We start from the raw sequence: 25,570 nt of genomic DNA, 5'->3' as shown, positions 1-25,570 counted from the left end.
AGGCTGACGGAATCTCACCTCTGCTTTAAGCCTTTTTGAACCCGCTCTTTAAGCTCCCTCCGCCAAGTCTATCAATGCCAAGGAAACGTACTCCTCCACTCGTCCCGCGGGGCGCACCGCCCCCAGCGGGAGGACCGAGACTCTATGGTTCGTGGTAACGAAGGGCCTTTCCTGCCGGCGCTTGCGCAGTGAGAGGCGGGTCCGCATGCGCGCTGGGGCTGAGCGAAGCGCACGCTGAGGAGGTTCGGCGTTCGGTGTCCGTGTTCCGAGTCTCCTCGTTGCCATTAAGGAGCGCGGCGCGGGACCCTGGTTCGGGATTCGCACACACACCTCAGGTGACTGGCCCCGCAGCTCGCTTCTCCCAAGAATTCGCTCTAGTGCGGTCCGGTGACGGGAGCGGGCGAGCGAGGCTAGGCCCCGGGCTGCCACCTCCTCCCTTCCCGTTCCTGCGCGGGAAGTGCCTGGACAGCGTCGTCGCCGCCCGCGGGGGTCTAGCCGGGCGGCTGCTCCTGTGAGCCAGAAACGTTGGTGGTTGCGGGCGGAGGAACCCCGTGAAAGCGCGTGAGCCGAGTAGATTTTTAACAGCCTCCTGAAGGAAAAGGCATCTTGTGGTGGGGAGGCCTCTGGAGAACGCCCCGACCTCCCACCCCTAGCTCACGACGACTGAGTCCATTGCTTTTACCGGGTCCCGAGAATTGGGGCCTTATTTAAAAAAATAATAATAATAAAAATTCCGCCCCGTACTACGAAAACTTTCCTCTGACTCAGTGGAGACTGAACTCTTCGCCAGAGAATCGATAGGATAAAACCACCATGTTTCACTAAAAAAGCAAGTCCCAAGAGAGTCAGTAATGTAACCATTAAAGTTGAAGGGAGTTAAGTGTTCGCTCTAGTTGGGCATTTCTGTAGAGTGAATTCCTGGAATTGAAAAATCACCTATTGAAATCATGCTACTGAGGGACAACTTGGAGAAAAAAAACTGGGATCTTTTAATTATAGAAGCTGAAAGCCTAATAAGATTAAGGAAAACTTCAGAGTTAAATGTGTGTTCACACTATTGGGGCTTTTTATCCCCTAGATTTAGGATGATTAAGTTTTCATTAAGGAAGAAACATTGTCTCTTGGTGAAAAGGTGTAGCAGAGAAGTCTTGATTTTTCTCCTCATTAAGTTGTAAAGGCAGGGGGCAGTTCCTCAAGCATGTCAGTTACTTGTGAAATTGTAGTGCCTTTTATCGATACTTATGCCAGATGGCAGGCGCTGATTCGCAGACTGGTGCTGGAGCTGAACAAGCAGTTTCCTAACACAGTACATTTTATTTTGAATTGTTCGTTTCCCTTATCCACTATGGTGACATGACGGTGTACTGGGTTCTAGAAGTGTGCCTATTGTTGGGGGGTGGGGGGGTTAATTGAAAAAATTCAGGGTATTTGAAATTAGCTTCGAATTTGGATAATATCTTTTGAAAACTGGCTTTTTTTTTTTTTCTTTTTACATGAATACATACAGCCTGTGGTGATATGTGCCTGTAATAGCAACTACTCTAAAGGCAGAAGTGAGATCCTCAAGAGGCAGATGCAGGTGCTCTGTGAGCTTGAAGCCAGCCAGAGGCGTACTGTGAAACTGTGGGAGAGCCCTTAATAGTATTGTCAAACGATGATATAGAGAGGTTTGGTGGATAAAAGACACATCAGGGTTAAAGGCTTAGGTTTAATTCCTGATTTTAGTACTTACTATGTATTTGTCCTTGGAGTCATTTCATATTTCTGTTCCTCGGTTTCCTGTTGACTCCTCTGTGCTTTTTCATAGCACTTTGTAATCCTTCTAGTTTGTTTTCCTACTGGTACTTAATTCCCTGGGGAAGGATTTTTTTGTGTTGGTATTGTTTAGTACTTAGTAGTGACTGCCCAAAAAATTGTTTTAACAAATCAAATTGCAAAATGAAGTCAGAATACTTTGAAAATTATGGAAAGGGCTAAATAAATTCTTGATTTCTGTTTCATTGACAGAATGAAAATGGGCTTTTTATAATTTTTTAAATGGTACAAGCATTTCATAAAGTGATTTAGTCAGTCAGCCAACATGCAGGTTCTTTGTTTCGAGAATTCTTTTGTAGTTTCAGGCTACTTTCTTGGTATTGTAAGTAATATACCATTAGCATTGTTCCACTATTTATTCTGTATTTTGCAAACAGAGTTGTACCTTCTAAAGTAGTAGCCATATCACCTTCTGTGTCCTCTTACTCTGTTGCCTGTAATCTTTAAACAGCTGATTAAGCCAAAGAAACATCACCTTTACTTGTAGAGGAATGTTCATTCAGAACATGGCTGCTCTGCAAGAGATCACACCCAAAGACCTAAGTCTGTGTGATCCAGCTGGAATATAAACCTGCCTTTAATCCAGGACAGAGACAAGCAGATCTGAGTTCAAGGGTAGCCTGGTATAGAGTAAGTTTCAGGTAAAGAAAAGCTTAGACCCAGGCGGGGTGGTACATGTCTTTAATCCCAAAGAGTGAAGGTAAAGTTAGTTTGCAGAAGGAAGCACCCGTGTTTGAAAGTGATGTCTAATTGGGTGGCAGAAATAGTGAAGAATCAGAGAAAGAGTTGACAGAGTAGGATATGCCCAACTCTCAGAGAGAAAAGGGAAGCTTCCTAAGGGGCAGTGAGGGAGAGAGAAAAGTTTTACCAGCACAGTAATAGACAGTTTGCAGCGAGAGAACTCTGGTGAAGACCAAATGAGTCAGAGAATGAAGAACCAAGAGATTAGAAAAGATTGCTGGAGTTAGTTTGAGGCCAAGCAGAGCAATTCGGAGGCTGGGAGAAAAGCCAGATTGAATAAGTCAGATGGGAAAAGAGTTTGAACCAGAATAGTTGAATTGAACCAGCCAGCCCAGAGCTAGAAAGAACAAGAAAAGGTGAACTTACTAAGCAGTAAGTCTCAGAGGCTAGAAGCTTCCAGGACTAGGCCTAGGTTTAGCAGAAGGAGGCAGTAAGTCTTCCCAAAAAAAAAAAACAAGAGAAGAAAAGTTCATTTTACATTTACTATTTGGGATAATTTGCTGAATAAATGTGACTAGCAGATTTTAAATCTAAAATTGTTGCACCTTCCCCTATAGCATTTATTTCAACTCTTACTTTGAAATTTTTGAGTTCTGTATATACAAATATTTGAAAACATTTGCATCCCCATCCTTAAAAGAAGTTCTGTTTAAAAATGAAACAACTGTTTGCAAATGGGTAATTCTAGCTGAGTATCTACTTTCTTTTGTTTACTAAATCCCTGTTTTATTGAGCTGCAAGAGAAACAAATGAGCCTGCCACATGTTGCATTTGCCTAAAAGGTACTTTAAGTTCTGTCCTGATAGTGTGGCCAGGATGTGATACATGCTTCCAACACTGAGTATGTTTATCAGTGTTGCTTTTTGTTCATGTTACATGTTTCTAGTTGTAATAGTTCTCAGTAATGTATCCTGGTTTTAAGAGCACAAACTTTCAAATTTAATCAGCTCAAATCATAATTTTCACCACATACCAGTATATAAAGGAGTAAGTTGCTCAGCCTACACTTCATTTCCTTATCTACAAATAGAACTAGAAAGAAAGTGGTATGTCAAGGGCTAGGGAGTGGCCAGATCATGAAATAGTCCTACCTGGTAGAAACAGATGTGGAAGTCCCACATACATCTTCCCAGGAGGTAGTGGGATTGTTTATGTGCATGTCAGCTTTCAAACCATATTAGGACAGAACTTTGTTCCATATGCTAGGTGTGATTCATGGTTGGTTCATTTTGGTTTTTCTGAGACAGGGTTTCACTGTGTAGCCCTGGCTATCCTAGAACTCACTCTGGACCAAGCTGACCTCAAACTCAGAAATCTACTTGCCTCTGCCTTCCTGGTTTTGGAATTAAAGGCATATAACACTAAACATTGCTGAGTATGTTATCCTTAAGTATTGATGCTTTCGTCCCAGTTAACAACACAAGTTTCACAAGTGTCACAATTATTTTCTTAGGCCTTTGGGCGCTGTTAACTACCTTTCTTCTGAGCTCTGACAGCAGTGTAAGTAGGTTATGATTAACAGAACATAAAAGTCCTCAGCTACAATTAAGGTCTGAGGACTTCCTTTTTTAAAGTATAGTACTGACTGGTATGAGTTCCAGCATATGGGTCACTAAAGAGATGGTGCTGGAAACTTTGGGTGGATCAGAGGGAATGATTTTAAGTGTCTTTAATGCATGGAGATTAAAGACACTTGAACTGTGGAGATTTATAAAGCTCTTCTCAAGATTAGGCAGGCATATTTGTTAACAAAATGAAGACATAAGGCCTGGGGAAGAGCTCAGTGCTGAAGTATTTCCCTCGCATAGGCAAGGCTAATGCATCAGACTAATAATACAAGTTAGAAATTATAATGACTGAATTAAATCATTTGTTTTAAAAGGAAATAAAAAATGAAACCATTTTTATTTTATGGGTGTTGTGCATTATACCATCTGCTTATAGCCCACAGAGGCCAAAAGAGAGTGTTGGATCCCCTTGAACCAGAGTTACTTATGGTTGTGAGCCATTGTGTAGGTATTGGAAAACAAGTCTGTTTCCCGGAGGAGCATCCAGGACTCTCAACCGCTGAGCCATCTCTTCAGCCCCTTACTAAATTTTTAGGTTGTGATACTGTAATTTTGGCTACAGTGATAATAGACTAGGGGTGCAGCCAATGAGAGGCAAATTAGGAAAGGTTTGCTTCATGTGTAAATAGAAGCTCAGCGCAGTCCACAGTATCAAAAAGAACGGCATATTGGTTACGTTTAAGTAGTTTAAGTAGTCAGGGTCTGCCCTTCATATGCTCTGTGCTGCATATGCCATATGAGCTGACTTGGAGGAAGAATAGCTTATATAATGTTAAAATTCTTTTATGGTGATGCCTCCCAGTCTGTGATGATTATTAAAATGTTGGGTGGTGATTTGCTGTTTTTTTTTTGGAAGTTTGGTTTTGTTTTGAGATAGCATCTAAGTATATAGCCCAGGCTGTCTGCAAACTTGTGATCCTTCTGGCTCAACCTCAGAGTGTTGGGATTACAGGAATACAGCACGATGTCCTACTTATTAAAATAGTTTTACTCTTGACATATTCCTTTAATCCTTAGGTCTCACAGCACTTTATAGATAGTCATTATTTTTTATGGTTCCTTTAAAAGTGATTGCCTAAGCATCACAAAAATATGGAGCAAATAAAAACTAAAATTTAGTTCCTGGGTATCTGTCCATTTCCTGATATCTAAGGCATTTAAAGAGATGAGGAAGCTCATGTCTGTTTTCTTTTGTTGTGTTTTTTCATTGTCAAGGTCTACAAAATTAACTACTTTGTTAGTTTAACTCAACACTTATTGTTTGTTTTTTTAATTACAGAATGCCGGGCCTAAGTTGTAGATTTTATCAACACAAATTTCCTGAAGTGGAAGATGTAGTGATGGTGAATGTACGATCCATTGCTGAAATGGGGGCTTATGTCAGCTTGTTGGAATACAATAACATTGAAGGCATGATTCTTCTTAGTGAATTATCCAGAAGACGCATCCGTTCTATAAACAAACTGATCCGCATTGGTAGAAATGAATGTGTAGTTGTCATTAGAGTGGACAAAGAAAAAGGTAAGTGAGAAAAAGTTAGCTAAGAAATATAAACTATAAAATAACAGACGATTCTGGTTTCAAATGTCTTATTTACAGAGTATTTTAGTTAAACTACTATACTTAAATTTGTGGGTGTTCACACTGGACAAAGAGGGTCAGTCACAGATAAATTAAGGCCTTGCTTACAGCAGGGAGATCCAGCCTCTTTGGACTAAATGTCTAAGAGCCTTGAAAAGGGATATTTATTGATCACAAAAGTTGATTTTTGAGTAAAACAAGTTTCTCATACCAAAGCCCCTAATCTAACCTTTATGTTTCCTGAAGGAAAAGATCATGTCCCCACAACATTAGCCTCCATTATGTACTGTTTGTAGTGCTCGATAGTGACAGGTATTCCAGGTATGCCGAGACTGTCTTGGGGCCAAAGTCATGCAAAAGCTGTACAGCTCTAGATAATAGGAAGCAGTCACTGTCTGCTACATGTTTTCTTCAAGGTCAGAGTACTTCTAGAAAACAGCTGTTTCATTCTAATGTTTACCCTAGATAAAATGGTTCTGCTAGAATTCCTGCTGCATGGATTCTTTACATAGAAGGTAGTTAAAGAAGCATTTGGGGGCTGAGGATATAGTCCATCAATTAAGTGCTTGATGTACAAGCTAGAGGAGGTGAGTTAAGTCCCCAGAACTCATATAAAAAAGCCAGATGTGTTAGCATAGCCTGCTAATCCCAGCTCCGGGGAGGTGGAAAATCTCAGGATTCATGGCCAGTCAAATTTAAGTGAGTACCTGGCCAGTAAGAGACCCCCCCATCTCAAAAATCAAACTGAACAGCTCCTCAGTACACTCAAAACTCTCCTATAGGCTCAATGGCCTGTGGCATACATGTATATACACACATGCAAGCACACACCCACATCTCCCTATAGATAACCCATGTTTAATTTGTCTAAAGTTTTAAATAAAAAAATTTTAATTAAAAAAAAGCTAAAAATTAATTAACTGGCTAAGCAAAATAATAGTGGTAATAGGTTGGCTGGTTTGTTTTTCCATTTACTTTGGTTGCAGTGAGGTCTTTTGAGACAGGGTTTCACTGTAGCCTTGGCCATCCTAGAACTAGCTCTGGCTGCTGGCTTTAAACTCACAGAGATCCACCTGTCTCTGCCTCTTGAGTACTGGGATTAAAGGTGTGCACTGCCATCACCACCTCCCACATGTAATAGTGATTTAATAAGTATATTTCGAGTTAGTTTGTGGCCAGATGACTTGAAATTTTTCAATATTTTGGTAATTAACTCATTATAACCAAACTCAAAAAAAAAAAAGAGAGAGAGAGAAAAAGAAACCTAGAATAGTAGTTAACTCATCTGTATTTGTAAGGGAGGGCCCCTAGGAGAACACACCCAGACACCAAGTTCTCAGCACAAATATTTATTACCCAAGAGGGACAAGGTGTAGGTGGGTGTTTGCCTATGGATCCCACAAAGACAGACAGCAGGTGTTTTAACAAGAGTGGTTTATAAGGGAAAAAAAGGGGGACGCCTGTGTTAGGTTGAGTTGGTAAGTCCTGATTGAACGGCTAGAGCCAAATAATGAATCTTGATTGCTGGACCTTGGTATTTTGTCTCAGGAATGAGTCAGTGGCCAAATAAAGGAATAGACCTTTGGGGCCAGCTTAGGGAAAGGGCCAAATCTGTCTGCAATGCGTGGGCCTCCTAGAGAGCTCTTCAGTATTAATAGACTTAAATGTATTTAATGTTTTTTTTTTTTTTTTTCTTGATTTAAAACCAAATTAGCAGTAAGATGACTGGGTTAACTTTAGAAGTCAGATAAAAATGACTAGATTTTAGGGTTTCTCTGTGTAGCTCTAGCTGTCATGGAACTCACTTTGTAGATCAGGCAGGCCAAAAAACTCAGAGATCTTCCTGCCTTTGTTTCTGGAGAGCTGGGATTAAAGGCATGTGCTTCCATGGCGCCCTGCAATTTTAAGAATACTTTATATAAGCTTTGAGAAAGAATTATGATGCGTGCAGCATGCAAACGTATACACATGCCCACAAATGCACGCTCACTCACTCTCAAACCTGAGCCCCAGTATCTTTGGCAGTTAGAATGTTGTATATTGTCCCCCAACTCCCAGATCCTGCAAAGTCTTTCAGGTGTGCTGAGTTTTGTGTATCATTTGGTTTTAACTCATCTTTTTTCTGGATTCCATGTAAATCATCACTACCAGTGATGTCTCAAAACAACAAAAGCCTAAAGGAGGACTGCATTCTGAGACATGTTTTAATTGATTTGAGTGTTACACAAATATCATAGTGTTCAGTGTTCTTACATGAATATACTCATGCATACTACTATGCTTAAATCTTGTGAAATTACCTTCATGCAAGTCAGTGGCCAAAATACTATTGTGTGGAACATGACTATATAATAAATAGGGATTGGTACTGTCTACAGTTTTAAATGTAACAGTAAGTCTTGAAACATACCCCTCAAAGACTGGAGCACTACTGAACAGTTAGCCATGGGATGAAAGATGATAAATAGAGCACTAGAGACACTAAGAAACTGCAGAATATTGTTTAATGCACATGTAATAAATTTGATTACTAGAACATAAAGGCCAAGAGATGAGATACTAAATATGTATAGTTTTTACACTTATCTATGGGTATAAGTATAAATATTTAGAATGTAGTTAGGAATTATGCTGGTTTAGTAAAATAGTGTAATAGGTTTTCCTTCAAGGTTACCCAGTACCGAGTATTAAGCTGGGGAATCATACATACATATAAATAGCATAGTGACTGAACGGGTTGTTTTTGTATACTTAAAAATATGTATATGTGTGTAACAAAGAAAAGGGACTATGAATTTGAGAGAACACACAGGCAAGATATGAGGAAAGGGTTTAAGAGAAAAGGAATGGGAGAAAATGATGTGATTATATTTTAAAAAGCCAGTGGTGGGGTCTGGGAAGATGGCTTAGCAAATCACTGGTTGCTCTTCTAGAAGACCTGGATTCTATTCCCAATAGATGATGTTAGATGGTGACTAACAGCCATCTGTAACTTCAGTTCCAGGAGATCCAAACACCCTCTTCTGGCCTCGGTACTGGGCATGCATATGGTGAATAGGTATACATGTAGGCAAAGTACCCGTACAAATAAAATTATAGATGCTTTTTTAAAACTGTAAAATATACTAAGTTTAGCTAAGAGAGGAGAAAATGAATACCAAGTTGGAGAAAAGGAAAACAAATGCTTGACTAATAGATCTGAATCTTGTTGTACTAGTAATTATACTAAATGTAAATCAAACAAGGATTCCAACTAAAAGGCAGAGATTTATAAGTTAGACTTTTAAAAACAATAATGCTGTCTACAGGAGACAAACTTTTTGAAAATAAGATGGAGTGAGGAGTGTTGGTACATACACTTTAGGCAAAAACAGATTTCTGAGTTCAAGGCCAGCCTGGTATACATAGTAAAGCCTGTCTCAGAAATAAGATGGTAAAAGATAAGCTATGCTGACATATCTGACATAATAAACTAGGATATCTGTTAATATCAAATAAAGTAGATGAGAACTAAGCAGGAACATTTTGTAATAAATAGGACACAAAAGCTGTCAATATGTATGTGTCCAATAGAGATTTGTGATGCGAAGTAAAAATTTTAAAATACATGAATCTGTAATTACAGTTTTGAGGTTTAGATAACCTTTGAATAGTTAATGCAAGAGCCATATCAAAAATAATTGAATATACATTTGTTTCAGATACGCATGTCATACATGTTAAAATAATAAGTTGGGCCATAATAGAGTTTTGAGTAAATTTAAAAGGTTGAAGTCATGTGTTCTCTGATCGTATTGAAACTTGTTTGAGTCGTTATCATTCTATCTTGAGGAGAAAACAAATATTTGCCAAATTGAGCACCCATGTTTTAATTTTAAGGCTGTGGAAAATTTTGTAATTGTTTATTGCTTATGTTAGAAAAGATGGAAGAGCTAAAGTGATTAGGTTTTTAAGTGAAGAGAAAATGAGAGGGTTGGGGGCTATAACTGGGTGGAAGGACCTAGCCTAGAATGTGATGCTTTGGGTTTAAGCCCCAGCACCTGAAAGAAGTAGTGAAGGTAAGGGTGTCAGGAAAAGATGATCGCATATAGCAGTATGTAAAGGGTAGTCAGGCACCGTGGCACACACCTTTAATCCCAGGACAGAAAAGACATGCCGATGGATGTCTGAGATCCTGACCGACATGGGGCTGTTTTGTTATATTGTGAGGCTTTTTTTTATTTTAAAAGGGGGAGGGTAGGCAGTTTGTTTTAGCAAGTATGTATACTATTTATACAGTCAATTGATTATCAACGAGGGTACAAAAGCAGGTCTTATGACATGCTTTTTGTGTTCTAATCATGCATAAAATTGTGACTATATCTGAGGTCTGGATATCTGACAGATTTAATCTTTCTGAGTCCTAGTTTCTAGATTGAAAGGCCAGCATCTCTGGGAAAGATAATCTACCATGCAGATTGTTTTAAGTGTTCATTGGGGTGCTTTAGCTCCTGCCACCTGAGTATAAGGGTCACTCAGAAATGGCAATGTTATCTCTATTGAGAATCACCTCTCTTTTCAGTTTGTTTTGTTTTGAGACACAGTTTCTTGTGCTGGGCTGGCTTTAAACCTCCTACCTTCAACTGAGCAGTAATGGCTCACACCTTTAATCCCAGCACTCTGGAGGCAGGGGCATTCGCATCTCTGTGAGTCTACAGAGTTCCAGGACATCCAGGGCTACACAGAGAAATGGGGGGGGGGGGGGGGCAAAGGAAGAAAAGCCACCTACCTGTACTCTGAGTTTTAGATTGAATAGGCATATGCCACCACACCTGATCTGACAATAATCAAAACCATAGTGAATTCTCAACTGTTCGGATGCTTCTCAGATATTTAATTTGGTTATAAAATTATTTCTAATCATACATTTATACTTGAATAAGTACCGTTTATTTTAAATTATTTTCATACAGGATATATTGATTTGTCAAAAAGAAGAGTTTCTCCAGAGGAAGCAATCAAATGTGAAGACAAATTTACAAAATCCAAAACTGTAAGTTGATTTCTTTGTTAAGATGTATTTATTTTGGAGGCTATGGAGATGGTCCAGTGGTTAGAGTACTTGCTGCCCTTTCAGAGAACTAGTTCAGATCCCAGCACCCATACCCAGCAGCTCTAAAGTGTCTGTCACTTAAGTTCTGAGATCCTATTCTCTCTTCTGGCCTCCATGGGCACTGTAAACACATATGCATACCTACCAAGAGCACACATATACACATAAATAAAATTGATTTTGAGCTGTGCAATTAAAGGTGTGGCACACACCTTTAATCCCTGTGAGTTTGAGGCCAGTCTGGTCTACCAGGTAAGTTCTAGGACAGCCAGAACTCTATTACACAGAGAAACCCTATCTTTGAGCAAATATCTGGGTAAGTGGGTGGATGGATAGACAGGCAGGTAGGTAGATTGATAGATTGATTAATTGATTAGTTTGATTTATGTATGGGTGTTTTGCCTGTGTGTGTATGTGCACTGTGGCTTTGTCTGGTGTGCAAGAAAGAAGAGATTATCATATCCTCTGGAACTGGAGTTACAAATGGTTGTGAGTCATCATATGGGTGCTGGGAATAGAACTCAGGTTTTCTGCAAGGCTAGCAAGTGCTCTTGCCCACTAAGTCGTCTTTCCAGCCCCTGTTTCTCTATTTTTAAAGACATTGTAGTTTCTTTGCCTTTTCCTGTTTTGTTTTGTTTTGTTTTGTTTTGTTTGCTATATCTGTTTCTCACCTCAAACTACCAAGAAAACATTTGAATAAAAAGATTTTGTCTTTTAGTTTTGGTTAATGCAATGTGATAGTTTGACACCTAAAAAGCAGGCCTCCAGGCACACATGCTAGGTATTGTGTTGGTTAAGGTTGATCCATGTGGGACGACTCATCTTAATTGTGAGTGGGACCATTTCCTGAGCAGGGGATCCTGGCTGTACGAAATAGAGAGGTCAAGCTGAGCACTAGTGTGCATGCATTGTTTCATGCGCTCTGCTCTTGGCTGCTGATAAGACCAGTTTTCTTAGACTTGTGCCTCTTGCTTCTTTGCTTGAACTGTAACCTGGTCATAAGCTAAATAATCCCTGCTCCCTTATGCTGTGATATTTTATCACAGCAACAGAACAGAAACTAAGACATCCAGTAAAATAAATAAGTCCCATGTCTATTAGATCATGATCCAGATCTCTCTTTTCATTTTATGTGTTTACACTTCTGAAACATATAAAATGAGTGTATTTATTTAAAAAAAAAAAAAAAAGTAAGCTCTTTTTAGTAAGACTTGAACTAACCCCTTCAGCATTACTTGACTACATATTAAAAATGCAGAATTTCAAGTGAAGGTGATAAATGCCTTTATTGCCAGCATAGGAGTTTGTGGTCAGCTTGACCTACAAATGCCACCCTGTCTTAAAAAGACAGAGACAAGGGTTGTAGTTGCGAGTAAGAGCATTTACCTGGGATGGAGAAAGCCCTGGGTTTGATTCTTTATACTGTCAAATAAAGTATGACTGATCCTGTTAGGTCATTTAAAACATGCTCTAGGCAATTTACATATTTTGGTCTCACTGGAACACTGTCAGATTGAGTATTTGCCTGGTACAGGGATGTGTACCCCACCTACATGAGAAGTTAAGACAGGAGTTTAGCTTCAGCCCAGTCTGGGCAATATAGCATAAACAAGAATATGTTCCCAGAATGATAAAATTAAACAAGCAGTTCAGGACCTCTTAATTTTTTGATACAGGGTTTTTCTGTATAACCTTGAGTGTCCTAGACTCACTTTGTAGACCAGGCTGGCCTTAAACTCACAGAGATCTGCCTGCCTCTGCTTCCCAAGTGCCGGGATTAAAGGCATGCCACAACTCCTGGCTAGGACCTTTTTCCTTACTTGATATGAAACAATTTTTATTACATTCATTTATTTGTTTGATTGCTTTAGTGTTTGTGTACATGGCAGTAGTACACATGTAGAGCTTAGAGGACATTTGTGGAGACCAACTCTCCTACCATGTGGGTTGTGGGGATTGATCGTCCCTCTCGATAATAGCATCTTTACCCATTGAGCCATCTTGCTAGCTCATGAAATAATTTCTGTAAATTTGTATTACTTTTTAGGGAGTTTGGTGGCTGAGTAAGCGGAAGTATAGTTGTTAAATGATAACAGGGCACAAAGAGTATTAAAAATCTCAATTGGGTCTTTCATAATAGTTTTCCCCTTTAGTGTAGTTTTGTGTATAGTTGATCTATGCAAGAGCTCTCTTGCTAAGGAAATGGCCTTGTTACAAGTGAAACAAATTCAAATGTTAATATGTTTGACAACCCAGTTATGTCATATTTCTACTTATACTCACTTGAGTTAATTATTTTTAAGTAATAACTATTTCTTTATGGAGACAGAATTTGTAGTTAGAGATTTTATTGTTCAGGAATTATTGAAGTGAAATTACATCTGTTAAAATATGAAAATGCCTCTTTGTAGCTCTCTTATTTTCAAATTATTGGCTTCTTCATTTTGTATCTAGGTTTATAGCATTCTTCGCCATGTTGCTGAGGTATTAGAGTATACCAAGGATGAGCAGCTGGAAAGCCTGTTTCAGAGAACTGCCTGGGTTTTTGATGACAAGTACAAGAGACCTGGATATGGTGCCTATGATGCCTTTAAGCATGCAGTCTCGTAAGAACACCTTGATTCTCCCTTTATGTCTCACCTGCTAAGTCTTAACACACAGGTTGATTACCTGACATCCTGTCATATAACATCCAGTTATCAGATCCTTGTCAAATTTAGCTTTAAAAATACTGCAATGTAAAAGGCTTGTGATGCGGGTCAATCCTATGTGTCAAGTATATCTTGTTTTTATGTGCCATTTTAACCTGGTTTTAGCTCACACTACTTCCTTACACATTTCCATTTCCCCATCATTATCTGGATGATTTCAGGAACGCTGTGGACATCTCATCCAAAACAGCAGTTTCTTGCTTACTGCAGTTGCTTGACCTCCATCCCATGCCATAATAACTTATCCTCCATGTGGCCTCATAATAGAACTTTTAAACTAGGTTTGCTTTGCCTCTTAAAAACCTTGGTTCTTACCTTTCTTTACCTGAGTTTGTTATCTAACATAGAAAGACCATGAGGTATCATTGCAAGAACTTTCTAGCCATGTTTTTCTTTTGCCTTGTTTTTCTTTTCTTCTGATATATCCAGCCTTTAGTTGATACTCCTGACTTCTCTGGAGTAGGTTATTGGCTCCTGCTGGAAAAGAATAATCAGCTGGGTCCTCTGTATATACAGGGTCTCATTTCTGCTGTGTCTTCATTGCTGCTCCACATCTCTCTGCTCTTGGCCAGTTCTTCCTCCCACTTTTATAGTGTCTGTTTTTTAGAGTTTCTCAGTGTTCTTCCTCAGAAGCCCTTTTAGTTACCCAACTACCCATCTGCTTCCTCCCAGATCATTCAAAACCGTTCATTTCTCCTATGTTCCTAGGGTTCATGCCCTTCCAGCTCTCAAATATCCTGCCTTCTGTCAGTTACTCCTTTGCTTGGATTTTCAGCCCATATCTTTATTGATATCTGCCCTTATCATAAAAATGTTCTAATTTTCTCCATTTCTAACCCCCCCTCCCTATTTTTTTTTTCTAATCTTTACCCTGACTTCTCTGTATAGGAAACATCTTGTCCTCTCAGATAAGCATTTACTTCTCTCTGCTTGCTGTCTCTACATCTTTTCCTCCCATTCCTTTTTAAATGTTAATGTTGTGTGATTTCTCACCACTGCCCTGAAGTTAATTCCCAGCCCTTCTTCTGCTAAAAACTAGTTTCCTCAACACATAGAACGGGAGAGTAAGACTAGGCCTGTTAATCCCCAGCATACCAAATTCCTTCATGTGATTCTGTGTGTATGTGTGAGAGATGTTGTAAGAGAATAATAATAGCTAACAGTTCCATAATCCTAATGTTCTATGATGTATGTGCTATTGTCCTCATATTAAAATTGAAGAAACTGAGGCAGAGATTTGTTCAAGGTCACTTGAACATCCTATAGTCTGTGTCACCAATATTCAGGCTCAGGCATACTGGCTCCATCCAGATCTTGTACTGTTCAATCTTCAGCTGTCTTTATCCTTCTGTTCTTCACTCTTTAGTCAGTAGTTTGGGGGTTTTATATGGGATATAGAATCCAAGGCATGAGCATATTACACAGTCCAGTGAGCGCATATTTTAATGGCTTACGGCCATGACCTGACGCTACTGTAACCTCTTGCATTTATTTGTCCAGTACTCTCCATTGTCACTGCGCTTTAGTTGCTTTTAGTTCCCTTCACTTAACAATCTTCTCTCGCTTCATCACACAATGTAGCAACTGTCCAGTTTTAATTAATACTGACTGTGCTGTGTATGCCTCACATTATTTCTTTTAATTAAGAAACTAAAATTCTGAAATAATAGGAAACAAAGTGTTTTCTTTTAATCTCCTCAGTCCTTAGTAGTAAGCACTATCCTGCAGTTGTTAGTGTATAATCACTTCTGGTTTTGCACTATTCATGTTGAGCATCTCTCAGCCAGAAGTACAAAACACCCCCAAATCTGAAAGTCTGCGTACCAACGTTATGCCACAAACGTATGCCTGGCCTTCTGTAACAAACAATGGTTAAAATGTAGGCACATGAAAGATGCTTATAAATATCTTTAAGGTGTCTGTGTAAGGTACACATGAATGAATTTTGTGTTTAGATTTGGATCTCCTCCCCAAGATACTTCATTCTGTGCACATGAATACTCTAAAATCTTAGAAAAATGCAAACTATTTCTAGTCCCAAGATTTCACAAGTCCATAAAATACATGTAGGATAAATTATGTATTTAAATTTTAATCCATTGTTTTATTTTTCATGTGTAAAATGAAGTTGCGTTTTGCCTTACACAGTTGAGTAAAATTTCTCCAGATTGAAGAAGATCTATACGTACTTCCTCACAATCTGTGTATCATTTTATTTTGAGAATATGTTACTCTACTAAAAGATTTAACTTTTGTCCCATTTTTTCAAACAGTATTATGAGTAAATGAATGGATATGTACCTTTGAGGGTTTGTAATACCTAAGAATAGAGTTGTTGAAGCATAAGATTTATTTTATAAATATATACAGATGTACTTATATCTATTTGGTTTCACCAAGTTACACTACAAATTGGTTCCACGGTTTTTATTTCCCTAGCAACTGAACAGTTAGATAATCCTGTTTTTTCTCATCTTTACTATCATTTGGTAATTTTCCTTCTGCTGTAATTAATTTGCATGCCCCTGCTTATTGATGAGGTCAACAGCTTTTTATGCTTATTGATTTTTAAATGTCAGTCTGTGTGTGTCTGCCTTTGTCATCATGTGACAGTGTAGATAGTTCTCTTACTTTGTGCAAGGTAATGAAAAGTTCTCTGTATACACATACTATCTCTTCACTAAGACCCCACATAATTAGTTTGGATGCTTGCTCGTGGTACTTATGTTGTCCTTTTTTGCAATTGATGTTTGTTTGGGTTTTTTTATAACAAGCCTCTAGGGTCTTCTTTTAGTTTCTCTCTCTCAATGTCTCTGTCTGTGTCTTTTTCATTTATTCAGTTAACATAATTCAGTTAACTGAATTAACTGCGCAGTGTTAACTAAGCCCTTCCCTAATCCAGGTTCTGGTTACTTGGGAGGATCAAGTTAAATGTAGATTTCTACATGAAGCTCTTCCTGACCTCACTAACTACCCTCCTGTCCACATGCACAAATGTTTATGTTTGTTTTTTCCAAATTAGATTATAAGTCCTTGAAAGAGAGAGTTTTCATTACATGGAAATGCTTGAATTAATTTTGATAGGATGTCAGGTTTATATTAAATTGCTTATTTTAGTCAGATCTCTAAAAATTTCTGTTTTGATAATCAGTTGACTTTTCTTTTTGTCATATACTAAGTGCTTTCCTTGCTTTGATTTATTTAATACAACAGTTTTATGAGGCACTGTTTCATCCTCAGTTTGCACATTTGGAAAGAGAAAAGAACACATAGTTAAAATTGTGTGCAAAGTCAAGATTTTAACTTCCCTGCTGAAAGTAGTGCTTTATTGTTATTTGTGTTGCTCTGGTCATATGTTTGGCTTCACGTTTATCAGTAATAATACGTTGAGAGTCCCTGTTTTGTTTTTTTCTCAGAGACCCATCTATCTTGGATAGTTTAGATTTAAATGAAGATGAACGAGAAGTACTCATTAACAATATCAATAGGCGTTTGACCCCACAAGCTGTCAAAATTCGAGCAGGTAAATGGCTTCTAAATGGTCTTTAAATATTGTGCATACCTAAACAAGCTGTTAAGTAATGAGACTAACCAAAACATGTTGCTACATCAATAACTATAAATTTGTCTAAGTATTTTTTCTTTTGTAACAAACCTTTAGGTGTTTTTTGTTTTGTTTTTGCTTGGTTTGGGGGGTGGGCCTGTTTGTTTGACTCTTTGGGGGTTTTGTTGTGGCTCTTAGAGCTCCATGCATGCTGGGTAATTATTCCACCATAGTATTGTATTTCTAGCCCAAGAACTTACTACTACTTCGAAACCATAAAATGTATTCGCACAAGTAAAAATAGTCTAGAAGTTCAGCTAACCTTAATTTAGCCCTTTAACAAAAAGAACTGTTGTTTTGCATTAGCATATAGTTTAGAATATTTCAACAGGACAGTGATATCTTTTCATGCCTCCATATTGACCCTACGGTTAATCATCTGGAATAGTTTCAGGCATTCTTCCTGTACAGATACTTTACAAGAACATGTGTCTAAGGCAGCAGTTCTCAACCTATGGGTCACAACCCCTTTGGGAGTCTAGTGACCCTTTCACACAGGGATTACGTATCAGATATCCTGCATATCTGATATTTACATTATGATTCATAACAGTAGCAAAATTACAGTTATGAAGTAGCAATGAAATGATTTTATGGTTGGGGGTCACCACCACATGAGGAACTGTATTAAAGGTTATAGCATTAGGAAGGTCAAGAACCAGAGGTCTAATGATTAGAGATATATAAATCAGGGTGGACCACATTCTTAGCCATTTGTGAAGCCCTCACCAGCCCCCAGTCTAAAATGCATAGATGTTAACATTTCCTCTTATGGAACATACAGTTTTAACAATATTTCATAATTACAGAAATAAATACTTAAGCATCTATACAGGTATTCTAAAAGACCTACTGGGTCAGGGCAGACAAGATGGCTCAGAAAGCAAAGCTACTTGCCACCAAACTGAGAAACCTGAGTTCAAACCCAGGATCTACATGTTGGAAAGAGACCAGATTGCTGGGCCAAAAAGTGTGCAGTTTCTAAATAGTTCTAGACAACTTGTCATGGTGTTTGATAAATTTCTTTGTCTTTCATAAAAATTCTCCTGTTTCAAGTTTCCCTGTGCGGAGGTTGCAGGGGTGTTGCAATATACTTAGCCATTTCAGCTATGAAAATGTCTGAGATATATCTCTAATTGAGTTTAATGTCATAAGTATTAATACTAGGATGGCTACAACATCTTTGATTCTTTTCTGTCTTTATTGTCATTTCTGGTGCCAGCTTTTGACTTTTTGTAATTTTAGATATTGAGGTAGCTTGCTATGGTTATGAAGGCATTGATGCTGTAAAAGAAGCCCTGAGAGCGGGTTTGAATTGTTCTACGGAAACCATGCCCATCAAGGTAAGTTGTGCGTTTTCTCCTACTCCTCTGATCAGAGCCTTGCAGTTGAACCCACAGACACTGAGTTACATTCCCAGTCTTGTCCTTTTTCTGCAAGTATTTAAGCAGATAAGAAAATTTTGTTGTACTCAGGCCACTACTGATCTGAACTGTGTTTCCGAGCCAGAATGTCACAGAGTTTTTAAGTTCCAAAACCACAAACATCTGTGCCAAGTCATCCTACCAGTCAGGATTAAGAGATAGGGGATGACCTTAGGAAGATGTCTTTGTGGTACACTTACCCTGTTCCCACTGGTTGAGTTATCTTACTGTGGCAGGGCAATTAGCCTAGCATCCATGCCTCAACTTGCCAACCAGGATGTCAGTTACCCACATACATGTCTCTCTCTCTGCCAAGCAGCATTTCAAGTTACCCAGGGAGGTCTTGGGAACTTAAACTTTATTTGACGCTTTTTCAAGATGGAAGTTTTATTCAAAATGGATTCAGTTTGGTTTCTTCTTACAAGAATTTGATTCACAACACCTCAAAATGAAACAAAACAAAAAAAAACTTATGAGGATTGGAGAGCTAGCTCAAAGGTAAAGCTATTGCTTTTGCAAAAAATAAGAGTTTAATTCTAGCTCTAGAGGACCTGACACCTCAGATACCCATATACCACACACATGGCAGGCACAGATCATAACTTTTTAAAAAGCAAAAACCTGTCATGTTGTTTGGTTTTGTTTTCAGAGTTAATTTTTTGTGTGTGTGATATTTCTGGGGGGTTGTTTGCAACTGAGGCTTTTTGTTGGTACTCCCATCACAGTCTGGAGAGGGCCTATTGTGAATGGACCAGCGATCTTAAATCTCCTTTACAGGAAGAAGTTACAGTGCCCAAAATGTGCATAGCACTTGGGAGGTTGTTGTGGGTGATTAATATTTATTATTGATTTATCTTTTAGTTAAACAGCGCTTATTCCCAAACCAGCTGTATACCCAAATCACCACACAGAGTCTAGGATTTATTTAATTAACCTAGAGCACAATGCTAGGCAATAATTACTTCATCCTAAACTTCCTAGCCTGTGTAGTTTCCACCATTCAGATTTTACCCATTATACTCTCTTTTAGTCATATCTTAGGTCAGGTTCATCTCTCATGGTTCCAAGTCCTGTCCTGTGGATCTCTCTCTCTCTGCAGACCAGGACCAGGATATCCCACCCTGTTCTCTCCACTGCACAGCTTTGGCTGGTCATTAAACTGAAAATACAGAGAACAAATGGTGGCGTGTTTACACAAATTTAAGACAATGTCCAGATTGAAATCAGATAGTGGGGTAGAGAAATCAGCATTTGAATGAACAAAGGTAAATGGTATGCATTCCAAAAGAACATTATACCAACAGGAGATAATGTTTTCTCAGCAATATACATTCAATTTTGATGAAGTTGGCCTAACTGGATGGTTGTTACTGAGGATTTCTTAGAAGGATTTCTTCCACCAATTTAGAGATAATTAGCGCTTTTTTTTTTTTTTTTTTTTTTTTTTTTTTTTTTTTTTTTTTTTTTTTATGATTTTATTTATTGCCAAGCATGACCTTTAATCACAGCACTTAGGAGGCAGTTCAAGCAGACCTCTGAGTTCAAGGCCAGCTTGGTCGACCTATGAGACCTTGTCTTGAAAGAGGAAGAAAAGATTAATTTTTATTTTTTGTGTGTTTGCCTGCATGTGTGTGTCATGGCTATGCCTGGTCCCCAGAGAGTCCAAAAGGTCAGATACTCTAGAACCAAAGTTACGGGTGGTTGTGAGTCACTGTGGATGCTAAGAACCAAACCAGCATCTTCTGCAAGAACAACAAATGTTTTTAAGCCATCTTTCCAACACCAGTGGACCATTTATATGTACTGGATTAGATCATTGTTTCAGTGGTTTGGCTATATATTATAGTTGGTATTAGTTTACAGCTTGACAGATATAGAATTCACGTGGGCATGTTTGTGCAGGGTTGTCTTGATTATGTTAAGGTAAAATGACCCACCAGTCTCTGAATGGATTCTCGACTATCTAAATGGAGAGGGAACTGAGAGAAGACAAATGAATGCTTGCATTCAGACTTCAGATGTAAATGTGACTAACTGCTTCAGACTCCCATTGCCTTGACTTTCCACCTTGAATTCCTCATGGTGATGAGGAATTTTGCTTTGAATTGTGAGCTAAAATAAATCCTTTCTCCGGTAAAATTTTTTTTGTTAGAGCTTCTTATCACCCCCATGAGAAAAGAAACTAAGAGACTGTTAATAAACTGATCTAGAGATCTGGGAGGCGGGTTGTCATGCAGCAAATCACATAGCTTAATTTTGGTCTCTCTCCTTTAGATTAATCTAATAGCTCCACCCAGGTATGTGATGACAACAACAACCCTAGAGAGAACAGAGGGCCTCTCTGTTCTTAATCAGGCTATGGCAGTCATCAAAGAGAAGATTGAAGAGAAGAGGGGAGTGTTCAATGTTCAGATGGAGGTGAGATCACTGTTGTTGTCGGTTGTCGTCATCGTCTTCTTAATGCTTTTTTTTTTTTTTTTTTTTCATTGTAATTGTGGTTTTCTACCTTTTTGTTGTTGTTGTTAACTTTTAATTTTTGCAATTTATTCACTTTATATCCTGATTGTAGTCCCCTCCTTCTTTTCCTCCCGGTCCCTCCAGCTTTCCCTTTTATATCCCTCCCCTAGTCCACTGAAAGGGTGAGTTCTCCTCCCTTGTCATCTAACCCTAGCCTATCAAGTCTCATCAGGACTTCCTGGACCCTCTTCCTCTGTGGCCTTCCCACACCGCCAGGGGGAAGTGATAAAAGAACAGGCAGCCAAGTTCATATCAGAGACAGTCACTGCTCCCCTTTATGTTTTTTGCTTTTTGATACAGGATCCCAGGCTAGCTTCCAAGTCACCAATAATCAGGGCTCACCTTGAACTTCCTGATGACTGCCTATTCCTTTAAATTTCTTTTGTGTTTGTGTGTACCCAGGTACACTGATCTGTGCACATATGAAGGCCAGCAGTCTGTCTTGTTTTTTGAGACTCACTGAGCCTGGAGCTCAAGATCTACCTGTCTTCAGTCTATCTAGCTCCAGGTTACAGATAAAACTATATGGCTTTAGGTATGGCTGCTGGGGCTTGAATCTCATACTTATGCAGAAAACATTTCACCTTTAAAACATCAGATATGAAGCCAGAAAAATGATTCAGTGGTAAAGGCCTGGACTACCAAACCTAGTGACCTGAATTTGGTCTTCAGGACCCGTATGTTAGAAAGATAAAACTGACTCTCAAAAGTTGTCTTCTCAGCTTCAGAAGCACAGTGCATTCCCACACACACAAATAAGGCTGTTGTTGTTGTAACATATGAGCTGGGATATGATGGTTCACACCTATGATCTCAGCACTTGAGAAACTGAGACCAGGATGATTGCCTACAGTTCAGAGCCAGCCTTGTCAGCATATCATGGCTACCTGCCCAGTCTGATATACTTAGGAATAAAAAATTATTAGTATAAAGTAATTATTGCTTACAGAGTAGTCCAACAAGGGGTTTTGTTGGTCATAAACACTGGTAGCACTGGAATGCCAAGTTGTAGGACATTTGGGCCAGTGGTGGCATATTTCCCCTTGGGGAGAAAAGTAGACAATGACTAAGTTTGGTAGGCATGTTGACACCAACCTGTGATTTCAGCACTGAGAAGCAGAAGCAGGAGGACTGACTGCCTTGTCTATGCAGTCCTATCTCAACCAGAGTACTCTATCTTTCCCTCATCTCAATATGAACAGACCCTAATTTCCATATATTGTATGTCTGTGTATACAGAATGATTCATTCTCTGAGGAAGAATAATTTATTTTGGGGCCAGAATATCTTTTTTCTTAAAAAAAAAAAAAAAAAAAAAAAACAAAACAAGGCCTTGATCATCTTCTAGTGTGGTCACTGAATTTATGTTTTCAGTTTAGCTTATTAAATTGGCAGAAAGTATTCTACTGTAGTGTTCTCTCTTTCCTTGTACTGTCTTTCTCTTAACTTTCAGTGTTAAGTCAACACAGGTATGACTGAATTATTAGAAATGAAAGTGTTTTATAAGGTTAAATTTTAAACACTGACCAGTAATATCAATTTGCTCTTTTGTTTATTTCATTTTGAAACTATGCCTCTTCTACACTCTTCCACAGCCCAAAGTGGTCACAGATACAGATGAGACTGAACTTGCAAGGCAGCTGGAACGGCTTGAGAGAGAAAATGCAGAAGTGGATGGAGATGATGATGCAGAAGAAATGGAAGCCAAAGCTGAAGATTAACCTTTGGAAAACAGTCTCAATTTAAGGAATACGAAGCAGCCCTTTCTGGCTGTACACCCGAGACTTGACAGTTTTCCAGTATTGAAAACTTCAAAGCTGAATATTTTTATTTCCAAGTATTTAAGTATTCAACAAACCAGACTCTAAATGCCCTCCTTTATGTCAGCTGTTTTCACATAGTAGCTCTAACACCTGAAGCATTTTTTAAGGGAGTGGCTTGATTTGACCAGAGACAAATCTTAAACAGCAGTCCTAAAACTGTGCTTGCAGTTTCCATTTCTGTTGTCTCTGGATTGGCACCCTTATGGTTCAGAGATTTGCCAGGGTCACAAAGCAGAAATAATCCCAATCTTTCTATATAAAATGTATTCAAGTAAACATCAAATAAATTTCTGGGATATTAATTGTAGGCTTCTTCCTTCTTGTCACCAGTTAAAAGCCAATCTGAATGCTCAGACCCTAATTATATTCTTATGGTAGGTAGGCAAGTAATCAAATGACCTATGCAATAACAGACTTTCAAAAGGAATGTTTAGAGAAGCAATTGTGAATTTAACCATAGTAAATTTGATCCCTAGTAGAGAAAAACCCTAAAATTCAGCTAATTATGTGCCTGTTAGGTTGTTTGTGACCAGGGACAACGTGAATGAAAGAAGTCATCACACTTGGTCCCTTTGGTATATACTAAACTATAACCTGAATTTATAATTCAAGGGTTTTTTTTAAGTGCTGCTGCTTTGATGTAGTTACTTTGAGCAGCATCACCCAGGTGAAGGGGACAGTTTCCTCATTATCTAGTAGGTGCTACCTAGATCTTTATATATTTTTAAAAAAAAAAAGTTGCAGGATCTGATTTAACACAACCTTTTTAATGTTCCTATAAAGGTTAATGTGTAAAATAAATCTCACAAGTAACACATACAAAGTTACAGCTACAGTAGTCTAATGTAGAAAATCTTCATTTAGTTTGGCATGCTTGTCTTAGGATATTTGTAGTACTTATTGTCTATAGGCAAACTTAAAACTTAGTCTGGGTCTAAACTAAGTAGGAAGGGTTCTAGAGTAGGGTATGGTAACATGCTTGCTTATGGCTCTAGTACTTGGAAAGCTGAGGAGGGAAGACTCCTTGAGTTGAGAATTATTGATCAGCCTGGGCAATCATTGCAGGGCTGTATCTCAAAAGGATTAGAAATCAGAATGTTGGGAGATATTTTATGCCATTTATGAACATTTGTCCCTTTCTTTAACATAGTAGTCTGTTAGCCTTTTATTCTACTGGTCTAACCTCGTGGCCCATTTCCAAGGAACCATGCTTGCCACTCAACATACCATGTTGCTGGTATTTAGGGAATTTAAATGTACTTCAGATTGGCACATTGTTTTCATAGCTGTCTACAGCAGTTGTTCTCAACCTTCACAATGCAGCAACCTTGCAATGCAGTGGTCCTTCAACCTTGGTGACCACCAACCATAAAATTATTTTTGTTGCTACTTCATAACTCATTTTGCTACTGTTGTGAATCTGTTTTTCAGTGGTCTTAGGCAACCCCTGTGAAAGGATCATTTGACCACCTTGGGTTGTGACCCAAAGGTTGAAAACTATTGGTCAAGCATCAAGAAACAAGTTTAGGGCCAGGTATGGTAGTATATGCCTTTAATCCCAGCATAGACAGATGGATCTCTTGAGTTCAAGGTCTATATATCAAGTTACAGGTCACCCAAGACCACATAGTGCTATCCTATCTCAAAAAAAAAAAAAATTTTTTTTTCAAGTTTGCAACACAAAGAGCATGAAAGTGTTATCAAAATTGCGCTGGTAATTAATCTCAGCTATTCCAGAGACAGACAGGAATATACAAATACTCCTTTAAAAATTTAAAATGTAACTCAGTTGACCAAGCACATACCTAGCATGTCAAGGCCCTGGGATCAATCCCCATTACCACAGAAGAAAAAATGCATTGTCAAATATAACAAGTGTCCTTTTCATGGGAATTGTTTACTGAAATTTTTTATATTTAAAAAAAAAATTTAGCCATGCGTGATTGCACATGCCGTTAGTCCCAGCACTCAGGAGGCAGAGTCAAGCAGATCTGTGAGTTCTAGGCCAGCCTGGTCTACAAAGCAAGTTCCAGGGCTGTTACACAGAAATATTGTCTCAATAAAACAAACAAACAAAAAAAAATTTAAGCCAGGCATGGTGGCATATACCTTTAGTTGGAACAGCTTCAAGACCAGCCTGATCTATAGAGCAAGTTCCAGAACAGCCAGGCTACACAGAGAAACCCCATCTCAAAACAAGACAAAAAATTAGAAATAGCAAGGGGCTCTGTGATGATTTGTATCCCATCTGAGCTTTTCTGCTAGGTTCTACAGTTGTGTAAAAAAATGACCCTAGCCAGGGAGATGAGTACTACATTAATATTGTGATGAAAAGAACAAACTAAAACACATGAGGCCTAGAATACTCACCCAGCCATGAAACAGGGAACAGAATGGACAAATAGAACAACTTACCATATCTTAGTTCTCCCACCAAAGCCTTTTCATTAAAAATGCTAACAGGTTTGTTTTCCCTCTTCTGCTTTTAATTACAGTCATATGGTCATGAATTCAAACAACAAAATGAGCAGTATTTTAAATCTACATTAGTGAGCTGAAACTGGTTAAAAAGAAACATTGAAATGGTTTTTATATCAGTTTTATGACCAAACATACCAGTTCTCATGAATATGTTCAAGTTTTTGAGTTTTGAGATCTTTGTGCCACTGCTCGGCCGCTGTAACCAGCAATTTG

General features: G+C 38.5%; 1 protein-coding gene across 1 annotated transcript; it reads left to right on the top strand.

Annotated features, from left to right (window-relative positions):
- The first annotated feature begins 187 nt into the window (after positions 1 to 187).
- Eif2s1 (eukaryotic translation initiation factor 2 subunit alpha) lies at positions 188 to 23,178 on the top strand. The gene is made up of 8 exons (XM_055595348.1): positions 188 to 335; positions 5,404 to 5,645; positions 10,658 to 10,737; positions 13,252 to 13,403; positions 16,925 to 17,031; positions 18,358 to 18,455; positions 20,811 to 20,954; positions 22,649 to 23,178. Exons 2-8 carry the CDS (start codon positions 5,405 to 5,407, stop codon positions 22,772 to 22,774), a joined length of 948 nt encoding a protein of 315 aa, XP_055451323.1. The 5' UTR covers positions 188 to 335; position 5,404; the 3' UTR covers positions 22,775 to 23,178.
- Positions 23,179 to 25,570: the final 2,392 nt, after the last annotated feature.

The sequence above is a fragment of the Psammomys obesus genome, unplaced genomic scaffold (genome assembly GCF_907164565.1).
Source record: "Psammomys obesus unplaced genomic scaffold, mPsaObe1.curated_primary_1811, whole genome shotgun sequence".
Lineage (NCBI taxonomy): Eukaryota > Metazoa > Chordata > Mammalia > Rodentia > Muridae > Psammomys > Psammomys obesus.
The sequence above is the reverse complement of the archived record's forward strand: the minus strand, read 5'-3'. Positions and strand labels throughout refer to the sequence as shown.